Below are 21,769 nucleotides of genomic sequence, written 5' to 3'. Positions count from 1 at the left end.
GACATAATCTGGGATTATCCTGGTAGATTGACGTTGAGCAATTGGCGGACCTCGGACCAAAAGGGGGGGTAACTCATCTCAGCTGCGAGACGCTCGGAATTGATAACTGAAATATAGAAACGACACCTTTAAAGCCTTGAAAGCATAGTCGTGTGCTCCGACTGGCGAGTCTTGTAACACTCGGCTGCCCCTCAAAGGTGCTGTCGTCGACTGCATGGGGTTTGAGTGGCAGTCGAGTGGGATGAGACTCCTCTCACGGCTAGCTAGCCGCCACATGACAGGGATCAGCTTACATTGAAAAAGCAAACGACATTTCAATCACCTTGTCAATTGAACTCACGTCCTCTCGGTCCCAAATTGAAACCAATTTCACATGCCTTCGCGTCCTACTACAGGTACCCCAAGTGCGCGCAAAATCAAATCAAGAGTGTCCATCCCATTAGATTAAAATCAAAAAGCTCGGCGTCCCAATCGCAATGCAATCACATAACTACTCCATCGTTTCGCATTACAAGTTCGATCTTTATTTCATTCCAACACTTTGCATCAGCAGTCAGCGTCAAGGTCTAATGTAAACCAATACGCTACTTCTCCAATGTCACCCTAGTCTCGCGGAGAAAGTTGGCCAAACTTACTTTTTGCCGTACCCGGAGCACGTTCGGTATCCGCTAGCCGAGGTGTTGCTGTCGTTTTGATACTTGTCGCCTTTCAGAGTCGAGTAGTGAAATGACCCGTTCCTGTTCGTAGTAGATGTCTGTTAACCTCACTCTTCAAAGGCTCCAATCCCCAAAACGGCGATTTGGGCAAGATTGGGACCAAAATTGACACGAAAGAATGAGAACCCACGTGTTGGTATACTGGTATGAGTTGGGGTTTGAAGAGCTGCTGCTGCCGTAGTCGCGGGCACAGTAGTGGTTACCCTTTTCCCCCGCAATGAGTAAAATGCTACTTCACGAGAACCTCGCATGTTTAGGTTTTCGATTTACCTGGCTGTTGGACCCAGAGCTGTTGTAGGAGTACCCCTTGCTGCTTGGCATATTGCCGATCTGAGGCGACGGGTTCTTTCACTTAATTTTCCGAGTGCTTTGGGATGATGGGCGAAGATAAAAGGAGAATCAGTTCATTGAAAGGACGAGGGGTAAAGACATGAGAAAGGCATCAAGCTGTTTTACCCAGCTGTCACGAGGTGGAGATGGGGGAGAAGGTGAACTTAAGTATAAAAGCAAAACTCTCATGCTCTCTTTCTCTCTCGTCCAAGGCACATGTACAAAATGGGCTGATCATGGGCGATGCGTGGTTTGAAACACCGCGCTACTCTCTTACCCCGCCCCACGAGCAGCCTTTTTTGGGCTTCCCATTTTCAACTTACGATTCGGTCCATTGACACGTTTGGATGGAAGGGTAGGTATGGGGAACGGACGATGCGGCAAAGCCAACCGAGTGGATGGAAAGGGATGGCTTTGGGCAAGCGTCAAGCCGTCAAGCCGCATGCCCTCGTGGGCCGAGCGAGGCGACACGCGTGCGCTGGCTCTGCATCTTGGGGCTCGGGCTTCTGGGGCATTCGGTATCGGCACCAGTATTTTAAGCTTCATGTGGGGTGGGCTTCGAGCTTTTGGGGGGACTCTGCTTCTGGACGACCGAGCAGGCTCTTTGGGATGAGAATGAGTCCGGGATCTGGAGAGGGGTTGGTGGGATGGGAGGAGAAAAGGGAGCCAACGTGATTCTGCAGCGTAGAAGCTTCCCAAAAGTTGGGACGACACGACATGTCGACTTTTTTCGATTTTGGATCAGGGAAGCAGCGGCTCTTTTGAATTAAATGTGCCACTCTTCTCCCTCCGCTGACGTCGAAATACCAAAGAAAGCAAACGAGCTGCTGCAAATGCGGACCGCAGATCCGGGAAAGCCCGGCCCTAAGTAGGGACCGACGGACGCCGTCAGGGGCAAATATCTCCGAGACCTGCTTCGGTCGACTCGGATCTGACTCCGAGCGGTGAGAAAAAACCACAATTCTTTTGGTTTCTTTGTTTATACGCTTGAATGCAAAGTCTATTTATTTATTTATTTTGGTTCCCGCACATCTATTCTAGAAGGCTCTCTATATCATTAAGCGGTTCCCCCCCAAACAAAAAGCCTACCCGGCTTTTGGTTCAGAGGTGGTGATCTAGTCAGTTGGAGGGGTCCTTGGAGTCGCCGTCCTCGAGCTCGGCAAGATACTTCTCGGCGTCCAGGGCAGCCATGCAGCCGGTTCCGGCGCTGGTAATAGCCTGCCTGTACCTCTTGTCCTGAACATCACCGGCGGCGAAGACGCCCTCAATGTTGGTCAGCGGCGTGCCGGGCTTGGTGACGACGTAGCCCTCCTCGTCGGTCTCGAGCTGGCCCTTGACGAGCGTCGTCGCGGGCTCGTGGCCAATGGCGTAAAAGAGTCCGTTGGCCTCGAGCGTCTCCTCGGCGCCCGTGGCGGTGTCCTTGACGACGAGGTGGCTCATCAGGCCGTTGTCGCCGCCCTTGATCTCCTTACCGGCCGAGTTCCACCGCACCGTCACCTTCTCGTGGGCCAGCAGGCGCTTGGCCATGATCTGGGAGGCGCGGAGGACGTCGCGGCGGACGAGGACGGTGACGTGGCTGGCGTACTTTGTGAGGAAGAGGGCCTCCTCCGCGGCGGAGTCGCCGCCGCCGATGACGACGAGGTGCTTGTTGCGGAAGATGGGGACGGCACCGTCACAGACGGCGCAGGCGGAGACGCCGTTCTGCCAGTACTTTTCCTCGCCGGGGAGGTTGAGGCGCTTGGCGGAGGCGCCGGTGGCGAGGATGATGGCGTCGGCGGTGTGGGTCTCCTCGGGTTCGAACTCGGTCGAGTACTTGAAGGGGCGGGATGAGAGGTCGAGGTTGGCGACGGTGTCGCTGATGATTTCGGTGCCGAAGCGCTCGGACTGGGCCTTCATGTTGTCCATGAGCTCACCGCCCATGATGCCCTTGGGGAAACCGGGGAAGTTCTCGACGTCGGTGGTGGTGGTGAGCTGGCCGCCGGCGGCAATGCCGTTGGCCATGAAGCCCTCGTAAAGAACAGCTGAAGGGAAGCGGCGTCAGGGGACGTTCCTGATAGCAGGGGAAGGGGGGAGTGGGCGAGGGGAAGTACTTACGCTTCAGCTCAGCGCGCGCCAGGTAGACGGCGGCGGTGTGGGCAGCAGGCCCAGAGCCAATGACTGTGATACGAGGTCAGTAAGGGCGCATTGCAAGAGTTGAAGCCTTCGTGGCTCGATCATTGTACAAGGCAGGTCCGTCGATGCTGGTCACGCAGGAGGCACCTCCGGAACGGAGAGTCGTGACGTACTGACAACCTTGCTGTGCATTTTGCGGGCGCTCGTCTTGAGTTCGATAGGATTTGTAGTGTTCTTCTTCAAGGAGGTGGTGGCTGCGGCAAAGGACAGACCGGTCGCGCTCGAGCGAAGAATTGTTCGTCTAAAGGTTGAAGAGAACAGTTTGGCGGTGATATGCGCGTTCAGGAACACGCACTATCCTCTCCAACAATGGCGGGGTATCAGAAAAAGAGAGATATATGTACAGTCAGAGAGAGGGGGGGTAAGGGTAGGCCGGGGGGCGTGTGAAGAGAGGGGTGGAGGGGCAAAACGAATGGAAGGGGAGGATGGTGACGGGCTTTGCTTCCAATCAAGGCTTGGAAACTCGTGGACCGCTATTGTGACGGCAGACCGGGGATGGTGGTACAAGTGGCAGCAGCTATCGAAAGTGGGCGGCAGAGTTTCTGCAGCAGAGTAGCGGCGGCGGTGGTGCCCGGGCAGGTTGTGATTTCTAATGATGATGGCCGGGATCTTGGACGGCGTTGCGTTGCTCTGGGGCCTTCGGTGGTGGATTCCAGAATTCCAGAAATTTTTATCGGGCTTGCCGCACGATTCAGGGTGCATTTGGTAGCGTCTGTCACAAAAAGCCCGCTAAGCCAAACCGCATGTGGTCTGGATGCGTGATCGGAGAGCCGTCTCTCTGTAGATTACTTAAGCGCCGGGTCGACGTGTGTACCGGAAATGCCCCCACTTGCCGAGGCTCTTCCGAGTGACGCAACTCGGCTCCGAGCCAATCCTCTGTGGCAGGTGTACCTAGGTAACCGTCTCATTATAGGCAGGTTGCCGGTGTCGGGAGTTTGTAACCTACAAGGGTTCTCATGCTGTTTGGAATCTTATCAATCGCATCAGTGTGTATTTGGAATTATTGACGTCAATGAAGCTCCCGCCTGGTAAGATTATGGTCTAGAATTGAGCCAAGGCCGTCATGGTCGGCGATTTCTCAAGAATTTTTACATCAAAGTACCTTATTCAGATATGCTGCGCACGCGATCAAGAGGATGAGTCAATGCCTAGTTGCCCCCAAGACCGCTTATCCAGCTGATTTGCTTTCCCATTCTCGTCACACACGAGTTATCATCACATTTCATTCTGATTTGAGTGTTGATCTCGTGGATCACAGTGGGCTGCATCTTCTGGTTACCAACCAGCATCGTGCACGGCATACTGCAAGACTTATGACGATAAAACGTCTCCCCTTTCTAAAGCCTCCCCAGAACCTTTGAAGTGCTGCCAAACTGCCACTCTGGAACCTTCCAAAGCGCTTATTCGTTGAATCTGACGATCCAACTGCCTCTCCTGCGTCTTCACTCGAGTCTCATCCCGACGCGGCTGGTGACGCAGATAGGACGCTCGCGACATGATTCCATCTCCTCCTAAAACCTACCTAAAGTGCCGCATCAAAAGGGAAATCGGCAGCGGCAGGGTAACACAGCTCGAACTCATCTTGGAGTATGGGATGGAGGGTGGCTGTGGTGAAGATACGTCGTAGGCCAATAATTACAAGACTATATCTAGAAAAGAAGACAGGGGAAAAGTACAGCAGCAGTGGACCCCGTCGGCTACTATTAGGTCCTCCTACTAAGTCATTCGACAATGAATTCACTACTGACAACGACGGATTCCTGTAGAGGTTAATGCCTTGGAGTTTTTCGTATAGCATTCTCGTTAAAACACGTATAACAAAAACAAATTTGCCCTTTGATATAGTCTCGTGGTGATGGCCCGGCGTGAAGCCAGTCCAGGGAAACCAAGTTTCAGCTGAAGCTCGAGTTGTACTGACTACTTCTGCGTCAACTTTTATATAGTACCTCGCGGCACCATTTGCTGCCTCACAGTTAACCAAGTCGTCGGCTTGAGTTCATGAGTTCATTATTGTTACACATTACGTCAAAAAAGGAGCTCCTATCAGTCGTTCCTGAAGCTAGCGTCGTCTCTATCGTGACACTTCTTCTCATGTCTTCATCAAACGTCCCCCTCCCCGCTGTCACATCAAAGAGCACATCTCCCTCCCGAAAAACCCACGCATTGGCGAGCCGTAAACGTCTGCCCCCCTCTCAATACCTCTCCCTCTCCTGTCTCCTCATCTCCTCACGGAAAGCATTCCCACCTTGGGTTCCGTGGTCCGGGAACGCAGCCGAGACAGGGCTACCCGCCAAGCTACCAAGCGCCTCGCTGTCCCTCCTAGCATGGCCGAGGCCGAGGCCGCCCCCGCCGGTGCTGATACCGCCGCCGGTATGCTGGTTCGGCAGCGGCTCGTCGCGGTACACGTACCCGTCGGGACTAATCTCGCGCTGCCTCAGCTGAATCCCACGATCCTTGCGTCCGCCGTGGAACACGCTCTGCCGGACCTTGGCACCCAGCCGCTGCGCACGCGACTTGCCGACGCCGTACCCGTGACGCGACCGGCTCATGATGTTGCCCAGTCCAATCTTGCGCGTCCTGCGGTTCCAGAGACACCCGCCAATGACACAAATGATGATGAAGCCAAAGACGGTGGGGAGCACAATGTACAGCTCGGCGCCCTTTGGCATTTTCGCGCCTTCCGGATGCCAGGTCGGGCGCTTGGCGATGAGGACTTGGGGGCCCTTGATATCGGTTTGCGCGGCGCCGTCAATGGTGTAGGACATGAGGAGCTCGATTGTGGCGTTGTCCTGGCCGCTGGGGATGAGGCTGGAGCTGACTGTCCAGGCGTAGTAGCCGTACGAGGCTGGGTTCGTTGTGTCGGTGTCGGCATTGAAGACGACGTCGCCTACTTTGGTGCCGTTGACGGATTTGCCCTGGATCTTGACGTTGACGTTGGTCTTGTTGCCCTTGATGAGGACGGTGGGATCCCAGGTGACTAGAGGACGCGAACGGTCAGTCATCTAATATGATGTGGACAGCATCGCCCTTGCGGGAGAACATGATAACAAAAGGGTCCTTTTCCTTACCATAGTAGGTCCCGTCAGTGAAGAGCGTGCTACCCTTATTAGGATCGCAAAAGGGCGAAAAGTCCCCCTTGGTGTTGCTGCAGGGGGCGAAAGCTCCCGCGCCGCTCTTGCTGTCGGCGGTGGCCACTGGCGGGGTCCCTGTGCTGGTCGTGACCTTGACGAGGCGCCAGTCGGTCAGAGTAAACACGCTACCCGTCAAGGCATTGGGAGCAGCGGAGACGTAGGTCGCAGTGCCGGAGATTGTCGTCGAGATGGGGGTGACGGTCGTGGGGACGCCCTTGTTGTTGACGCTGATCCACGCGGCGGTGGGAGCGATGACATCGGCGCGGGCGACGAGGGTGGGCGTGGGTGCGGGGACGGCGGCGACGCCTTGGAAGAGGAGCGTGAGGGCGGTGGCAGCCGCCGGGGCGAGGTTGAAGGTGCGCATGTTGAAGGATGAGACACGCATAGAGGAGAAGAGAAAGAGAGGTGGGCCGAGATCTGGTGAAAGCTTCAGGAGCTTTGGGAACGAGGGAGTGATCCAATTTCGGGTTTCAAGCAAATGAGCGTGTGGAACCTCCTCAGAACTTAAGAAACGAGGGTGATGTCTTCTCGTCGGTGGAACAAACGAAGAAGATCAATTGAAAACTCAATGTCTGGTCCAAATGAGCGAGAGTGACGACTCAGAGAGTGAGAGAGTGTGGTTTGGAGGAGACGACGGAGGAGGAGTCGAGGTGACAGGAAGGGTGGTCCAATGTTAATCATAATTGGGACGAACGGGGGGGGAATTTAGAAAAAGTTGTTGATCCCCCAGGTCGCGCGGAGGCATCCTTCGAGCTTCTCAGTGGACGGTCGACTGTCGACAGGGGAATGGACCCCACTGCCGAGATTGGCTCCCCAAACCTAAGTCCAGAGTTCAGGGGGAAGCAGGCTTGATTCGTGCTGTTTGGGGCCTGAGCTTACGGAGTAGCTCTGCCGGTTTGCCGCGATGCAGGAACCTACCTAAATGGTTAGAAACATTCATTCTTATAAGTAACCTCACTGGTTGTGATTGGACAATGCACCTGGCATGCGGCGAACTGTCTTACACCAAATTTCGAAGACCTAAACACCAACCACAATAGGCAACTGTCACAATTTCAACACCTTCTCATGATGTCGAAGAACAACATACAGGGCCGACATAGAGAATCAACAATGAAATGAAACGAGACGCTTCCGATATGATCAGCGCTAGAATATCAACGCTTCCTCCCATTAATTAGTCCTCCTGCAGCTTCGTGTCTCGTTTCTCGTTATTCGTGGCATTATGTCGATAGGAATGTGGTTCCGTGGAGTGCCCCAAGAACACATATTAATGCGGCCTCATCATCGGACCGTTGTAGTCCCTCTGCCTCCTAACAGGCGCCTGAGCAGTGGGAGATGGCAGCTGAATAGCAATGGCACCCTCGTACTCCTTCTCCTTCTGACCTTGCTGCTCCGCCCGCCTCTCCCGTCCCCGAACAGGCCCCACCCCCTCATCAGGTCTCCCGTCCGTAATAACGACCGGTATCTTGTTCTGATGAGGCCGGCCGACCTCCAACGGGTCCCGGAACCCCTGCGTCGGCGCGATTCTCTTCTTAAGCCCCATCTTGATCCTCTGCGCCTCAATCTTTTCCTCATCCGTCCTCGTGTCAGCAGTCCTGCTGGCACCCGCCTTTGCATCCCTCTCCGCCTTGAGCTTGTGGCCGGGGCACTGCGCGTTGGGACACAGGCCCGGCCCAATCTCGTGCTTCACCTCGCCGTCGAGGAAGGGACAGTTTTTGGCTTTCGGGGTCGAGGAGAGAGGGGTGGTGAAGGTCCACTTGATCTGGCGGAAGCTCCAGATCCAGGCCATGCAGAGGTGGTAGTGCATGTGCCTGTGGAAGCCGCAACTGTCGCAGAGGGCGATGGTTTCGGTACACATTTCTTTTGGGGGCCGAGGTTGGTGTTTTTGTGATGGCTGGGGGTTGTGCTGGCGAATATGATTGATGCCTTGACGATGAATATCGATGGTATGGCGAAGGATTGGAAATCCAATCGGGAATTTGCTGGCTCGATGGAGTATTAGAGAATGAGGGAGCTTCCAGCCGAAGCTTTCAATGGTAGGAAATCAGGATCATCGAGGCGTTGCCGTCAGATGGCAGCAGTCGCTTGCGAGACGTTGAAAATCGTCGAGACGTACCTTCCATGGGGGAAGCAGCAGTAGAGAGACACCTTAGGAAAGACCGCTCCTGAGCTGAAAGATGGAAGAAGAACAGAGATACGGAAGGCGCCTACGTCTTCAACATCTTCGTCCCTTCTCTCTCTGGAAATCATGCCAAAGTCAGATCACTGAAGACGGCCGGCCAGTCACCACCTTCGCCAAACCCCTCAGCACCCTAGCTCCTTCATTGTGAAGAGGGAGGACATCATCATCCATCTTTCCATGATGCAAGAAGAAAATATCTTTTAAATTCCAACGAAACAAAGCCGAGCCAACTCCGCATAGAGGCCGCCCATGTTAGAACAAAATACCCGTTTCACCCTTTTAGTAAAGATGCTTTTACACTTTTGTTTAAACCCCCACTCTCTCCCCCTCTCTTCCGTGTGACAAGCCAACCCCAAGGCTGTTTCTCCATGCTTAGTCCCTATCCCTCTTGGATTTCTTCGCCTTTTTGGACTTCTTCTCCCCGAGGGCCTCGTCGTAAATCTCGGCTGCCGTGGGGCCAGCCTTGCGCTTCGACTTGCCCGTCTTCACGCTCACTACGCCGGATTTACCGTCCTTGATGGCCTGCTCTGCTTCGGCCCAGGCGGGGGCGTCACCGTCAACCTCATATCTGGGATTAGGGTTAGTACAATGCTCTGAAAGCTACGGCATCTCTGCACATGAATACACTTACTGATCAAGGGGTAGGGAGTCAATGAGCTCGCGCTGCTTCCTACGAAGCTTGGCCAGAGCCTCATCGCCTCCCTCCTCAAGCTCGTCCTCGAGAGAGGTCTCTAGGGGAGCGAACCTCTTATCGACAACCTCATCGTCATGGACACCAGAGGCGTTCTCCCGGCTGACGCCAATGGTGGTAGCGGCAGGCAACTCGGCCTCGACGGCGGCGTTGACCAAGGATCCAAAATGCGACGTAATCTTGCGCAGGATCTTGATGAACATGGCCAGGAGCTGCGACGACGGCAGCGTCAGCTCCGTGGAGATGACGTCCATGTCTTTCCTCTGCAGGCCAATGGCGAGCAGAATGGCCTGCTGCACACCCGTCAACTTGACGTCGCCCTTGAGCTTGCCGGTGAAGTATAGCGTGGCGAGCGTGGGCACGAGGTCGAGGATGACGTGGTAGTCCAGCATGTTGTTCGCGTATGACTCGAGACGCTTCAGGTCAAACGGTGTCAGGAACCTGTCCAGCTCCGCCTTGGTCAGGGCGGTGGGCTCGGTGCCGTCGAGCTTGGCACCGATGGCCGCGGACTCGTCGATGCTGAGCGCGACCACCGACTGGAACTCCCTGAACTGGTACGACAGTAGCGACTGGAACCGGCGCTGGAAGTCTCTCGAGAAGGCGCCGAGCCACGACTGATCGGCGGCGGTGTTCTCCAGGGGTCGGATCATGACGCACGTGTGCTCGCCCGTCAGGTCGTTGGCCGTCTGCCGCAGGTAAACGGGCGCGAAGGAGGCGCGCTTCCAGAATTTGTGCAGCGGCTGCGTCAAGCCGTAGCTGACGCCAACGTAGTCCAGGGCGGCGGGCCTGATCTCGGAGAATCTGGCGAAGAGCGGCGGCAACTTCTTGATGTCTCTGATGTGGACGTCGTCCGCCAGCAAAGAGGTATTTGCCAGCTCCGCGTCCGTCACTCTGGGCAGGGTCTCTTCCATGGCGAGATCGGCGTCTTCGGACAGGTTGGTGAACTTTTGCTCGTAAAAGTCGGTAAGGAGCTGCAGAGCCTTAGTGCCGTATCCCATGGAGACGTACTCCGGGTTCGTCGCTATCCTCACGACGCGAGCGCCGGAGAGGGAGGCGAACTCGTCGTCCTGGAACTGCTGGCTCACGAGCCAAGGGATCAGGTCGCCAGAAGGACGCTGTCCTCTGCTCAATTGGTTGATGACACTTTGTCTGCTGATCTTGCCTTCCAGTGCGACCTGGATGACGCACAAGGGTTCGGGCAGCTTGCCGTCTGATGTCGGGGCGATGAGGACGTAGAGCTCGTGGGAGGGCGCGTCACTCATTAGTTGAAGATCATCGGGAGAGTTCTTGTAGTGACTGGCGACGTAGAGTGCGACCATTTGCTGAAGGAACTTCTCGGGGATGGGATGGAAGGAGAAGAGCGTGTCTCGGTTGACCTTGAGCAGCTCGCACTGCGAAGGATCGGGGCAGCCCTGGGCGCTGGCCTTGGCCTTGGGAAGGGTGGCATCCAGGCAGAGAAGCTTGTTCAGCCACTTCTCAACGGAATCGCCTTGGGCGTATCTGATGGGCTCAGACAAGGTAATTTCGCGAAGGGAACGGCTGGATTGGCTCGAGCCCTGATCCTTGGCGGCCTTGCCCGTCGTCCGGTCTGCAACCTCTGTATCGTCGCCAGTCTTGGCCCCGGGTCTCGACTGCTCCCTCAGCTGCTTGATCAGCTTCAGCGACAGCGAACGACCGGTACCCTCGTAACCGTTGATCGTGGAAGCCATGAAGACCAGGTAAGGGCCCATGAGCTTGCGCACCAGCGGTAAGGGAATGGCGGCGGCCTCATCGATGACGACCAGCTCTGCCTGGCCCAGGACGTGGGCATCCTGGGGTCTGATGTACTGAATCGTCTGGCGATGCGCCCGGTGAATGTTGACTCTGACGATGGCCTTGTTGAAGTCGGGGTTCGTGGACTGGATGATGGAGTAGTCGGCGTGATCAGCGTACCCGAGCGCGTCGAAGCCCTTGAAGACGAACTCGAACAGCGTCTTCAAGTTCTCGGGGGACGGGGAGGTGATGAAGATGTTGCTGTACCCGTGCGCCACGGCAGCCGCCACAGCCACACCCATGGCCGCCGACTTTCCACGACCTCTGGCGGCCGTCAGGGTCACCGTACTCCGTAGGGTCTTCTCAGCGATTGCATCCACGAACGTCAGCAGCGCCTTGGCCTGGTCGACCGTCTTGGCGAGGGTAACCAGGGAGCCAACTGGTTGGGTATCTTGTAGGGACTCCTTCATGTCCTCCAGCTCTTGCTGCGCCTCGGTCTTGTCGAGATCCTTGTCGGTGGGGGGAAGCTTCTTGACGTTCTTGCCGCCGGAGATGGGCAGCACGTTCATCTCGTCGTCGATGACAAGGCATGAATCGCAGCTGCCGAGCGAGAGAATGAAGCGCTCGTTGAAGCGGGCGACGACGTCGTCATGCGCCTCGGTGCGGTAGCGGGAGTGGATGTCCATGGACATTGTGTACAGCTGCTTCAAAGAGGACATGCCCTTGAGCAGGAGAACCACCAGGCCGCCACCTTCGACCGTCTCGATCGTCCTCGCAAGGATGTTTGGTGTCATGGCCTCAAAGTCTTGAAGAATGCACATGCCGAAGGTGTTTCCGAGGACCTTTTCCGTCTCCTTGTAGTAGACGTATCGGATGTTGTGGAGGGAAACGAAGAGCTCGAAGGGGTCCGACTCGTTTGCTTCGCGGGTGCCGCGCTTGATTTCCTTCTTAATCTTGTTCTCGCGCTTCTTTCGGTGACTGTAGAAAGTTTCCCGCAGTTAGCTCTCGACTTCTGTTGTCTAAGTGAGCCTGCTCTAGACCGTCGACGTACCTGGTGAAGCCCAAGAGCTTGTTCTTGTACGCCCACAAGACGGACTTGTTCTGCTTGATGTTTCTCTGCGACATCAAGTAGTGGAGGTTGACAATGACATCCTTGGAGTGGTCACCGACAACCACGAAGAAGCTTCGCTTCTTCTCTTGCAAGCCATTGTAAATGAGACTCGGGATCCGCTGGTCTCTGCAAAGAAAAAAAGGGAAAAAAAGTCAGCAATTTGAATAACGAGCAATTATTGATCCTGCAAGAAGAACTCACACTGCCTTGCGCGACATCTTGAACAGAGCTCGCAGGGGACGAGAGGGAAGGGAAGATTGGCAGAAGCGGGCTTGCTGAAGTCGGGTAGGCGCAAACCAGCAATGCTCTCAGACTCGAGGAAATCCCAAAAAATTGGCGGAGAGAACATTTTCTGCCGGGCGGTGGACCCGAAGGCGGGTGCACCTTGGTGGGGTGCAGCGACTTTTTTTCGTTATGGCCACACCATGGCTCACTCGCCGGCCACGCCCCCCTCGGACGATCTACAAAAAACATCTGGTGGCGATCACTCGGGAAGGATAGGATCACGTAGGTTTTCAAGGGGAATCTCAAAGCCTTGGAATATTTCCTTCTCATGGAACTAGTAATACACTCTTGTGTTGTACATGATTTTTCTCTTCCTCTTTGTCTCTCTTTCTCTTTCTGTCCCTCTTCTTACCCTTGCGTCGCCGGTTCTTGTGCGTCTCTCTCTCTCTCTCAGTATCGCGGCACGGTTATGAGTGATGGCTCTGGATGCAAACAGTTGGATGATTGCTATCTGATGCAAAGCTGTTCCCCTCTCTTCTCTATATGAAGCCTGAGAAATGAATGCAACGCGAAAAGAGATGAAATACCATCAGCGATACCCCAGCCGAGAACACCAATTATGAGAAGAAAACCGCATCCTTCCCAGATATGCTCGGGTGGGAGAAAGGGGGTGGGGGGAAAAAAAAGGTGAGAAAATAAGAGACCGACGGGCTTGCTTGTTATATACAACCAACACCACCCCTTCCGAGCTTAGATTCTGTCCAGCTTGCGGCGCAGGTTGCGCGTGCGCTTCATCAACTTCTTGTACTTCTTCTTCTTCATCTTGAGCTTGCGTTGACGCTTGACGCTGATGGCCTGCATGGTATCGTGGCCTTGCGCCTCGTCAAACTTCATCTGGCGCAGGGCCATGCGCTCGAGGAACGAGCGGGGCGCGTCGCCCTCCTGCATGATTTTGGGGCTGTGAGCGAGCACCTGGACCTGGCCGTCGGCGTCGGTCGTCTCCTCGATGGTGAACATGGCCTTGTAGACGCGGTGGTGGGGGGTCTCGTCGAACAGGTCCTCCACGGCGGACTCGGCGGCGGCGGCGTGGGTTGCGTGGGCATCGGTCTCGCCCATGGCCTCGGGGGCCGGGGGAGGGCGGAAGGGGACGAACTGGCCGGCCATGGAGTTGAGCTGGACGTAGACGCTCGACTCGCTGCCGTCGGGGTTCTTGAAGTCGATCTTCTGGACGGGCTCGCCTGACGCGTCCGTCTCCTGGTGGCCGATAGTCATCTTGGCCATGGCGCCCTCGAGGTCGTCGGTCGTCCGGGATAGTGTTGAGATGACGTCGGTGACCTTGTTCGCCCTGCTCCTGGGCTTGAAGATGGCGGCGAAGGCTTCTTCCGTCACCGACTTGGGCATGCTGTGGGTCACAGATATCGGTCGGTGCAGCGAGAAAAAGGTTGACAACCCGAGAGCTGCGCATGATATGTTAGCGTCTGCCTTCCCTGAATCCGATTCCTGCACGACTTCGTACCTTCTTGAGACAGGTGTTGTGTGCTAGGCACGCTGGGCAGCTTCTGCGCAGCCTGCCTCTCGGCGCTGTCCTTGCTCTTTCGTTTCCGCTTCTCGCCGTTGGACTTGCTGCTGCTGCTGGAGCTCGATGATGTCGAGGCATGAACGGACTGGCCCTGGGCAGGAATGTCCTTTGAGCCGTTGTTGTTCGGGTTCGAGGGACTCGAGGAGGACCATCGTCTCTGGTGGCCACCGAGTGGTCTCTGCTGCAGGGTGATGGTCGCCGTAGCCGCTCTCGGAGCGGAGGTGGTGAGGGAGGCGACTAAGGGGGACTGCGGCGCCGAAGCGACCACGCGCCGCACCGATGAGGGTAACATTGTCGCCGGGTGCAGACCTTAGGAGGGGATCTGGGGCGGGTTCGAAGAGGAGGGGGTTTTTGGAGGTGGTTGAGGCTGACGCAGATGTTGCCGACAGAGTCGGTTGATGGATGGCAAACCCGGATTTGGCCGCAGTACGGGAAAAGCTCACAGGTCCACAGACACCTTGTAATTGAGGCATTCGATTATGCACAGACCATTGACAAACTGCTTCCCCAGAACTTTCGAGATGTTGGACGGACTTGAGATGAAACAGCCTTTACAGTCCAGAAATGTCAGTGGGCTTATTACTCTTTTTTTTAAAAAAAAATGCCGTTATTTGGCGCCGCAGAGCGATATGACGCTGGTAACGCTCCTTAATCGTGATCGAGAGGGGATTGTTTGATTCAGCCCCCCGCCACGGGAACACAGCTAAGCGCCCACCACACATCACCGGGCAGACTCGCGCAATTCACCGCCCGGGTGTTGCACACCGCTCGGTTGGTCCAGAACGAACACAAGACTTCTTATCCTTGGAACTCCCGCATCCAAGGTATTTCTCGCACTAACTTGACCGGCATGTATGGAATCATTGGCTCTGGCAAGAAGATCCACAGCCAAGGTATTTCACTACCCCTCGAGAGAATATCCCACCTCCCCCGCTTCCTGGCCCAGCTTTACCAGCATTCTCCGCATGTTCTCTGCCCTCGGCCTCTCCGTCTCATCCAGCACGCCCAAGTCGACCTCATCCACCCAACCCTTGAGCCCGTGTTGCAGGACGTTGCGGGCTCGTAGGGCACTGCCGTTGACATGACCTGCGCTACCATGCAGCGTCATGCGCTCCTTGCTAGCGACGTACGCGCCGCGGTGCAGGATATTATTGTTGTAAAAGACGATGTCGCCCGCCTTGAGCTCCACGTATAACTGGTTGGGGATGTCCTTCTCATACGGATGCGCATTGCGCTCCAAGTCCGTTCTAGCCCTGGTGTGCGAACCCGGGACGACGATGAGACTGTTGTCATCGTAAAGAGCAAGATTCCACTGCGCCGAATAGGCCGGCTTATTGAGCCGATCCAGTTCCTCCTCCGCGGTGGCAGTCGCAGGGATATCATCTCTATGCCACCGGAGCTCAAAGTCCTCATCGGGCCGGATGAGCAGGTTGAAGAGCTCCATGACCAGGTCTTCGTCGGTGCATTGTAGCAGCTGCTTGGTCGGCTCGATGACGGCGTCTGAAAAGTACGTCTTGACGAAGACGGCGTTATTTGGCATATTAGGGTGCATCATTCCCTGGACGCCCCAGATGCCGCCCGGGGGCGCCTCCGGGGTGGTGACCGGCCACGGAGGGAACTGCTTGGGGAGCGTCCGCACATTCGGCCACTTTCCGGCTCGGGCCAGCGCTGTGGCGTTTTGGGTCGCGCCCCGGAGCTCTTTGAGGTGGTCTTCGGTTAGGATCGAAGGGATGACGACGAAGCCGTCTCGGTTGAGGCGATCGAGAAGGCTGGAGGCGGTCATTTTTGCGTGAGTATCTTTCGAAGAATATTCAGAGCTGGTAGTTTCGCTTCTTGTCTCGGAGGACTTTCTCAGTTTGGTTCAGGTTGGTAGCTCATTGCAAGCACTTTCAGGTGCTTTCAGACGGTCGACACCGGACGGAATTGACTTGCAACGTTGCAGCGGCCGACTCCGTCGCCGAAGGATCCCGGCTGAAGGTGGGGAGACTGAGGGGACGGCAGTAGCTCAGTTATCTATTGCTGCGAGTGGTGCGACGTGAGATAGCAGACGCGGAGCTTTGAGCTAAGTGTTCCCACTTGATTGTTGTGCATTGAGCCCCCGTCAGATATCTCATTACCTATGCTCGAGGTGATGAACAAGTTTCAAGTATGGAGTTATACGGTGCCTGGTGTTCTTCCTGGTGAGAGACTTGAGGCTCCTCACCTCCCCCACATCCATCGCTCATTGGCAGGGCTGAGCCTGGGAGGGCCGGGGCTGCTTTCGAATCACAGCGACATCTCTGTCACTATTCAAGTGAGATGCACCTCACTTTGTATTTCAAAGTTGCTGATATGCGGATCACTCGACATGAATTGGTGGGGATTGTCGGTTCCTCGGTCGGCAACACACATGGTCAGGCTTATCGTCACAATGTTTTGAAGCAACTCTTTCTGCTCAGGTAGAATAAAAAAGATGGGTGCAGTATTTTCCCACTGGCCCTGCCCATGACCATCTTTTGATCGCTCCAATCCTGTCTACCCTGCTTCTAATGCTCGAAATCTGAAGCCACAAATCGCTACGCCACGCCGGAATCACAGCGAGGTTCCAATTCCCTTTCCTCGTCCTCAAGACGGCAGCTTCCTACAGGTGGTGACAGCCATCTCAAGCCCACCTTACCACCCAGTCCCCACAGCCTCTATTGGCTGTTCAGGAAACTGAGGTAAGAGTTCCAGCCAATGCTGATGACGTTGACAAAGAGCACACGGTGGTGAAGCGGGACAAACTTGAAGTTCACCACCTGGACGAACGGCCAGAGCAAGTAGTTGGAAGTGAGCGCCGTCTTGTAGTTCTTGTCGAGCTTCTCCTTGATCGAGCTGCCCTCGAGCGTGGCCATGGAGGACAGGAAGACGCTAATCATGACGGGGGCAAAGACGCCCTGGTCGACGGCGACGCGGGCGAGCATCTCGGCGTTCTTGTTCTTGAGGACAACGTTGTTCTGCAGGAACTTGAACCAGGTTGTGGCAACGGGGCCGAAGATGACTGGAGCGGTGGTCAGTGTGAGAATTCATTCCAAGTGAGGGTGATGTGTGGGGGAGCTTACCACCGCCGTAGAGGGCCATGCGGCCTGTGCGGGCAAAGTCGTGCTTCTCGAGACCGCGCTTATCGACGAGCTGCTGGGCGGTGATGTCACCGGTCGCGAAGAGGATGGCGGTGGTGATGCTCTGGGTGAGCAGCGGGCGAGCCGCGAGTCTTGCTTGATACCTAAAAGACAGGAAGCTTTAGCGATGCATGCTGGGGCGATACCAAGGGTTTGTTGATGAAGCTCACCAGCCGAGCATTGTGAATGTTTCCGTCAGAGGGAGATAGAAGCTAGAGTCGTCGGCCTGGATCTGCGATTTCAATCCAGGGTATGGTAAATGCAATGAGCGGAATTGGACGGCAGACGGCCTGCACAGGTCGGTGGGTATCGCAAAAGGAGCAAAGGGACTTGAGCGAGTGGATGGCGATGTCAGTTTGTCGAATGAGATAATGTGAGAGGCGAGAGTTGATCCAAGAATTGGCGGTAGCTCAGGAAAGGTACCTGAGGTAAGGTACCTAGCAGGGAACCTAAGGTACCTAGGTAGATGGCGATCGTCAGGCTGGCAAGTTGCACGTGACGATAAAAGCCCCAAGTTGGCCTGATGAGAATGGTGCAACGCAGGAGAAGGGCAAGGAAATATAGAGAACTGTTGAAAAAAGAAACAATTGCAGCTAGTCTGATGGAACGGCGAGAATTCAACCTGCTGGTCTTGGCCAACGGAATGAGAAACACTGTCCTCGAAACGGTTCGGTGGCATGGGAATTTGGGTTCCCCGGTAAGGGAATATTCCCCGTGTTGCACACTAGGGACGACTTTTCCTGCATGGTATTTCCAGAAATAGCAATCTGCTTACTGGCGAGTAATGCAATTACCGAAGCGTTGTCACACCCCGCGGCTCTCCCCCGAGACCCCATTTTGTCCACCGGAGAGAGTCTGGGATGCAGGAATCTGACCTTGGTCTCGTGATAGATCACGGGAATCGCTTCAATCCGGCCAAGAGCAATTAGCCATGCATCGTGCTAAGACAGTCAGTTGAAGCTTCGTCATTTTCCTAAATGAGCAAGCTCCGGGGGATAAGGTCTGCGATGATCTCGCTTTGCAACAAGGTCCACACTTGGAAAGCTTACAACGGGCTTCGGTCACGGATGCATAGACGACTTTCTGTTCGTTCAATTTCAGTACAGCAGTTTATCGATTCGTCTCACAACCCGCTTCTCAATTAGCAACGAATGCCAAGCCTGGCACAACCCAGGGCTCAAATTTGCGGCTGGTGAATTTCAAAATGTCCCAGGATTTATTTGAAAGGGACTTCACTCTATTTCAGCTCATCTCTGCGTATCAAAAGTTGTGTAGAGCTTGTTTTGGCACTGGCACTGAGAGAAGAATCCATGGCTAAAATTCTTGGTGACTGATCACACCGCAGTCTGTAATCTACCTGCAAAGGCCAGAAGCTGCGTCTATGTCCTCGCCTAGCACCGTGAACATTCGCTTCATCTAAACGTCTCTTCCCTGACACCGCGCAGCAGAATCGATAAGCAAAAGCCCTATTCTAGCCACGCTGAAACATGATCGCAGGCACAATTATCGTCATATTTGAGACACTCAGAGAGACAGTGGCGGGGAAGAAGCGATAAGCATTGGAAGGGACTGCTGCCTGGCTGGCTAGATTTCTAGACCATTCACCATAGTGTAAGTTCAGATTGGCGGTTGAATCCTGCGATACTCGGACCAAATCAACGGCGAAGGCTGCTCTTTTTCCCACGCTTCCAACCTACCCCACTCCTCCAATGGAAAGTCACCCTCGTCCCAAGAGTCATCCACCCAGGCACCAGGCACCTTGATTGCCTCATCTTGGATCATGTTCCAAAACTCTCCTGCGTAATCTTCGTACTCATACGTCCACCATAGCCTCCAGTGCTCCGGGCAGGAACCGTAAGTAATGCCGAAAAGAGAGAATCGAGCTGTACCGCGACTGTCACTATGCCAAGGGCCCCATCGCTGTGAGACATCTGTCAGGCCTTGCTCGTACTTATGCCTTTCCTCACGCCCATAGTCCAAAAGCTCCACATCGCTGGAAGAGAGTATAGCGATCCATTCTGAAAATGCTGCTTTCAGTGATTCACAGACTTGTTCCGCTGTGCTGAGAATCAGGGAGCTTGAGCCAATCAATGATTTGATGATGCTACACAAGGGCGAGCTCATACCCCCGTTTACAATCCAGTTTGAAGTCCAGTCTATGTGGTGCAGACTTGGACGGTCCAACCTGATGCTGTCATGGAGTAATTTGCTCCATGACCGTCTTGCTTCGGCCCATTGGTCAGGGTTTGGGTGGCCCCTTCTTCTTGCGAAGTTGCCAGCCATTCCCATGGCAAATGAATGAAAAAGGCTGGAGCCCTGGAGGTTTCTTGAATGTGCAAGAGCAGCGGTGCAAGCATCAAGGTTTTTAGCTTCCGGAATGATATTAACACAAACCTCATCCGCTTCCCAGTAACAACTTTTTACCACAAGTCGCAGATGGCGAAGCCTCGTTGCAAGAGCAAACGGCTTATTCATAACTGTATATCTTTGCAATATCATTTGATAAAAATGGAAGCCGATGCCACAATCAAAAACATCTGAAATGTGTGCCGGATCTTCGAGATAATCATCGAGAAAATTATCCATGAAAAGTTTCTGGAAGGTTGGTTCCAAAATGTATCGTTGGCCTGATTGGGTCCACCGTTCGAGCTCATAGAGGAGGAAGGGATCACTGGATTTTGTTAGTGTCATCCCCTTCATGTTGCACAATACTTACTCATTCTTGCTGCTCATCGGTTCTCGAGCAAGACTTTCGAGTCCTCTCTCAAGAAAAGAATTCACAACCATCAAGGATTTCATACGGACAGCGAGCTGAAGAAACTCGCACGTATTAGCGGCCAAGCGCCACTGGAATTCTCCACTGAGCACTCTTACCTGAAATAAGCTGTGTCCACGACTGTCTCGTACGAATGGGGTCATGTTATGCTTCGATAATACTCGAAAAGTGCCAGAGGGGTCGTCTATGTGAAGGCAAATGAGCAATCTGACACCGAAGCGTTTTACTACTTCGTAAGCTCGTAGATTGAGCTGCCAGCCCTGATAGCTTTTCTGAACCAAGACTGAATAGACAGATCCAGTGAGCCAGCTCGGCGCCTGAACGGACAATTGGAAGCTGTCATTGTTCCCAAAACCAAATCGAAAGGTAGGCAAGATCGGAGCTGGGCGAGACATGTAGAAGAGAGCCGGTGGAGCGGAAGCCAGTGCTTTCTTTGCACTCCGTTCCGCCCTTATCGTGTTCGAGGCAGCTGCTCTTTCAGGCCGCCCTTCGATGCTCAGCGAAGTCCTAAATGCCGACATGGCCCTGGAATCTGTCAGAAGATAGAACTCGAGAAAGGGGCCAGGGGGCAATCACTCACATGATCCACTGCATCTGCGCGATCGAAAACAGGTAAAGAGCCGCGTCAAGCTTCCTGTCCAAGGCCATCAACTCGTCTTTACGGAACACCACCTTGGTTGAGAGTAGTCTGTTTCTGAACCCATCTTTTCGGGCAGCCAACTTGGTTTGTAGATCGTCAACCAAGTTCTGAACCTCATCCAGTGCGCGGCGAACCTTCTGAATGTGTTGCTGCAAACGATGATTGGTATTAAAGAAGGCTTGCGGTAGCGGACTGTTTTGAATCTGGTCTTCGGCATCGAGAAGGAAGTCTTCCAGGTCTTGCATACGTTCTGCCTTCTGTAGGAGCATTATCGGCACTTCTTTGACCTCGTTCCATAGTTTCATGAGCTTGAAGGTGGCGCCTCCGACCTTCGTTGTCATGTCAACCACCGCGATGACGCTGGCGGCGAGGCCTAGAGCTTCTGCCATCGTGATTGGGTGGATGAGCGTGTGCTGAAATTGGTTCTACCTGATCAATAGCTCGCGGCTGTCTTGAAGTCGGTCGGCGAGAAACAATATGAGTACCGGAGAAAAGAGTGGTTATCTGAATCTTCTTCTGGCACCTTTAAGATGTTAAGAGGAAAAGAAGACGAAGAGAGAGGAAAGGAAGACGAAGAGAGGGGTAGAAAAGATTCTGGAGCCTTGCGATTCCCCTTGTCTTGAGGCAGTGCTGAATCCATTGGTTCAGCGTGACGCACCATACAGATGACTGCGTCTGGATATTTGATTTCTAATTCGCCCGCTTCGCCCGCACTGCCATACTCTTCGGTTCAGAGCTGAATGGCGTCTGCATCTGGGAAACACAAGGCAACCGGTCGCCGTGTCTGAGCCTCACATCTCTTGGGCGAAGGATTCTGGATAGGCTCCCACTTACCCCCAAGACGAGGTCTGATGTATCCCTGCGACACATCAGCATCTGCATGTGGAAAGACGCTCTTTGGAAGATGACGATCTCATTCAATTCCTCGGATAGCTACTCGCTGAAAGAACCGGCGAGGAGCCCAAAGATCAAGAGCCATTTCGCTATATTTACCACAGGGCGCAGACTTTGCATGAGTTCATTGTCAATCAATTGTTTTTCTTAGGACGGTAATTGAATCTACCTACGCGTAATAGGTTGTTTCCCAACCTGTTTCGTACAAATGGTGTCAGCGACGTTGCTCGTAAGCGTTGCATGAGAGTGTGTGGCTCATCGGACTTTACAACGTCATAAAAGTTGGAGAAGCTAGTGAGTATTGAATAAGTCGTGAGGTTGAATTGCCAACCAAGTATCTCTTATGACAAATGGTGGAATACACTTTGCTGCCGGCTACACTACCGACAACTGGTCCATGTTGTTGAGTTCTTTCTGTGACCTTGACCCG

The 21,769-nt window shown here is 54.4% G+C and overlaps 10 protein-coding genes across 10 annotated transcripts; all 10 read right to left on the bottom strand.

Moving 5' to 3' along the window:
* Positions 1-631: 631 nt before the first annotated feature.
* Positions 632-1,037, bottom strand: CORC01_03461 (uncharacterized protein; the record flags this gene model as incomplete). Its single annotated transcript, XM_022615111.1, has 3 exons — positions 632-737; positions 847-920; positions 987-1,037. 3 exons carry the CDS (start codon positions 1,035-1,037, stop codon positions 632-634), a joined length of 231 nt encoding a protein of 76 aa, XP_022478289.1.
* Positions 1,038-2,165: 1,128 nt separating this feature from the next.
* On the bottom strand, positions 2,166-3,350 carry CORC01_03460 (thioredoxin reductase; the record flags this gene model as incomplete). The annotated part of the gene is made up of 3 exons (XM_022615110.1): positions 2,166-3,067; positions 3,141-3,203; positions 3,332-3,350. The coding sequence occupies 3 exons, from the start codon at positions 3,348-3,350 to the stop codon at positions 2,166-2,168; spliced, it is 984 nt and encodes a 327-aa protein (XP_022478288.1).
* A 2,060-nt stretch (positions 3,351-5,410) lies between these two features.
* CORC01_03459 (uncharacterized protein) lies at positions 5,411-6,713 on the bottom strand (the record flags this gene model as incomplete). Its single annotated transcript, XM_022615109.1, has 2 exons — positions 5,411-6,195; positions 6,287-6,713. The coding sequence occupies 2 exons, from the start codon at positions 6,711-6,713 to the stop codon at positions 5,411-5,413; spliced, it is 1,212 nt and encodes a 403-aa protein (XP_022478287.1).
* A 906-nt stretch (positions 6,714-7,619) lies between these two features.
* CORC01_03458 (uncharacterized protein) lies at positions 7,620-8,210 on the bottom strand (the record flags this gene model as incomplete). Its single annotated transcript, XM_022615108.1, has 1 exon — positions 7,620-8,210. One exon carries the CDS (start codon positions 8,208-8,210, stop codon positions 7,620-7,622), a length of 591 nt encoding a protein of 196 aa, XP_022478286.1.
* Positions 8,211-8,906: 696 nt separating this feature from the next.
* CORC01_03457 (uncharacterized protein) lies at positions 8,907-12,306 on the bottom strand (the record flags this gene model as incomplete). Its single annotated transcript, XM_022615107.1, has 4 exons — positions 8,907-9,102; positions 9,166-11,955; positions 12,029-12,214; positions 12,290-12,306. 4 exons carry the CDS (start codon positions 12,304-12,306, stop codon positions 8,907-8,909), a joined length of 3,189 nt encoding a protein of 1,062 aa, XP_022478285.1.
* A 757-nt stretch (positions 12,307-13,063) lies between these two features.
* On the bottom strand, positions 13,064-14,184 carry CORC01_03456 (uncharacterized protein; the record flags this gene model as incomplete). Its single annotated transcript, XM_022615106.1, has 2 exons — positions 13,064-13,770; positions 13,830-14,184. The coding sequence occupies 2 exons, from the start codon at positions 14,182-14,184 to the stop codon at positions 13,064-13,066; spliced, it is 1,062 nt and encodes a 353-aa protein (XP_022478284.1).
* A 609-nt stretch (positions 14,185-14,793) lies between these two features.
* CORC01_03455 (phytanoyl-CoA dioxygenase) lies at positions 14,794-15,675 on the bottom strand (the record flags this gene model as incomplete). Its single annotated transcript, XM_022615105.1, has 1 exon — positions 14,794-15,675. One exon carries the CDS (start codon positions 15,673-15,675, stop codon positions 14,794-14,796), a length of 882 nt encoding a protein of 293 aa, XP_022478283.1.
* Positions 15,676-16,567: 892 nt separating this feature from the next.
* On the bottom strand, positions 16,568-17,210 carry CORC01_03454 (sym-1; the record flags this gene model as incomplete). Its single annotated transcript, XM_022615104.1, has 3 exons — positions 16,568-16,911; positions 16,973-17,133; positions 17,200-17,210. 3 exons carry the CDS (start codon positions 17,208-17,210, stop codon positions 16,568-16,570), a joined length of 516 nt encoding a protein of 171 aa, XP_022478282.1.
* A 1,436-nt stretch (positions 17,211-18,646) lies between these two features.
* CORC01_03453 (uncharacterized protein) lies at positions 18,647-20,200 on the bottom strand (the record flags this gene model as incomplete). The annotated part of the gene is made up of 3 exons (XM_022615103.1): positions 18,647-19,700; positions 19,746-19,840; positions 19,904-20,200. 3 exons carry the CDS (start codon positions 20,198-20,200, stop codon positions 18,647-18,649), a joined length of 1,446 nt encoding a protein of 481 aa, XP_022478281.1.
* Positions 20,201-20,381: 181 nt separating this feature from the next.
* Positions 20,382-20,834, bottom strand: CORC01_03452 (uncharacterized protein; the record flags this gene model as incomplete). Its single annotated transcript, XM_022615102.1, has 1 exon — positions 20,382-20,834. One exon carries the CDS (start codon positions 20,832-20,834, stop codon positions 20,382-20,384), a length of 453 nt encoding a protein of 150 aa, XP_022478280.1.
* Positions 20,835-21,769: the final 935 nt, after the last annotated feature.

Source organism: Colletotrichum orchidophilum, assembly GCF_001831195.1.
Source record: "Colletotrichum orchidophilum strain IMI 309357 chromosome Unknown Scaffold_21.1, whole genome shotgun sequence".
NCBI lineage: Eukaryota > Fungi > Ascomycota > Sordariomycetes > Glomerellales > Glomerellaceae > Colletotrichum > Colletotrichum orchidophilum.
The sequence above is the reverse complement of the archived record's forward strand: the minus strand, read 5'-3'. Positions and strand labels throughout refer to the sequence as shown.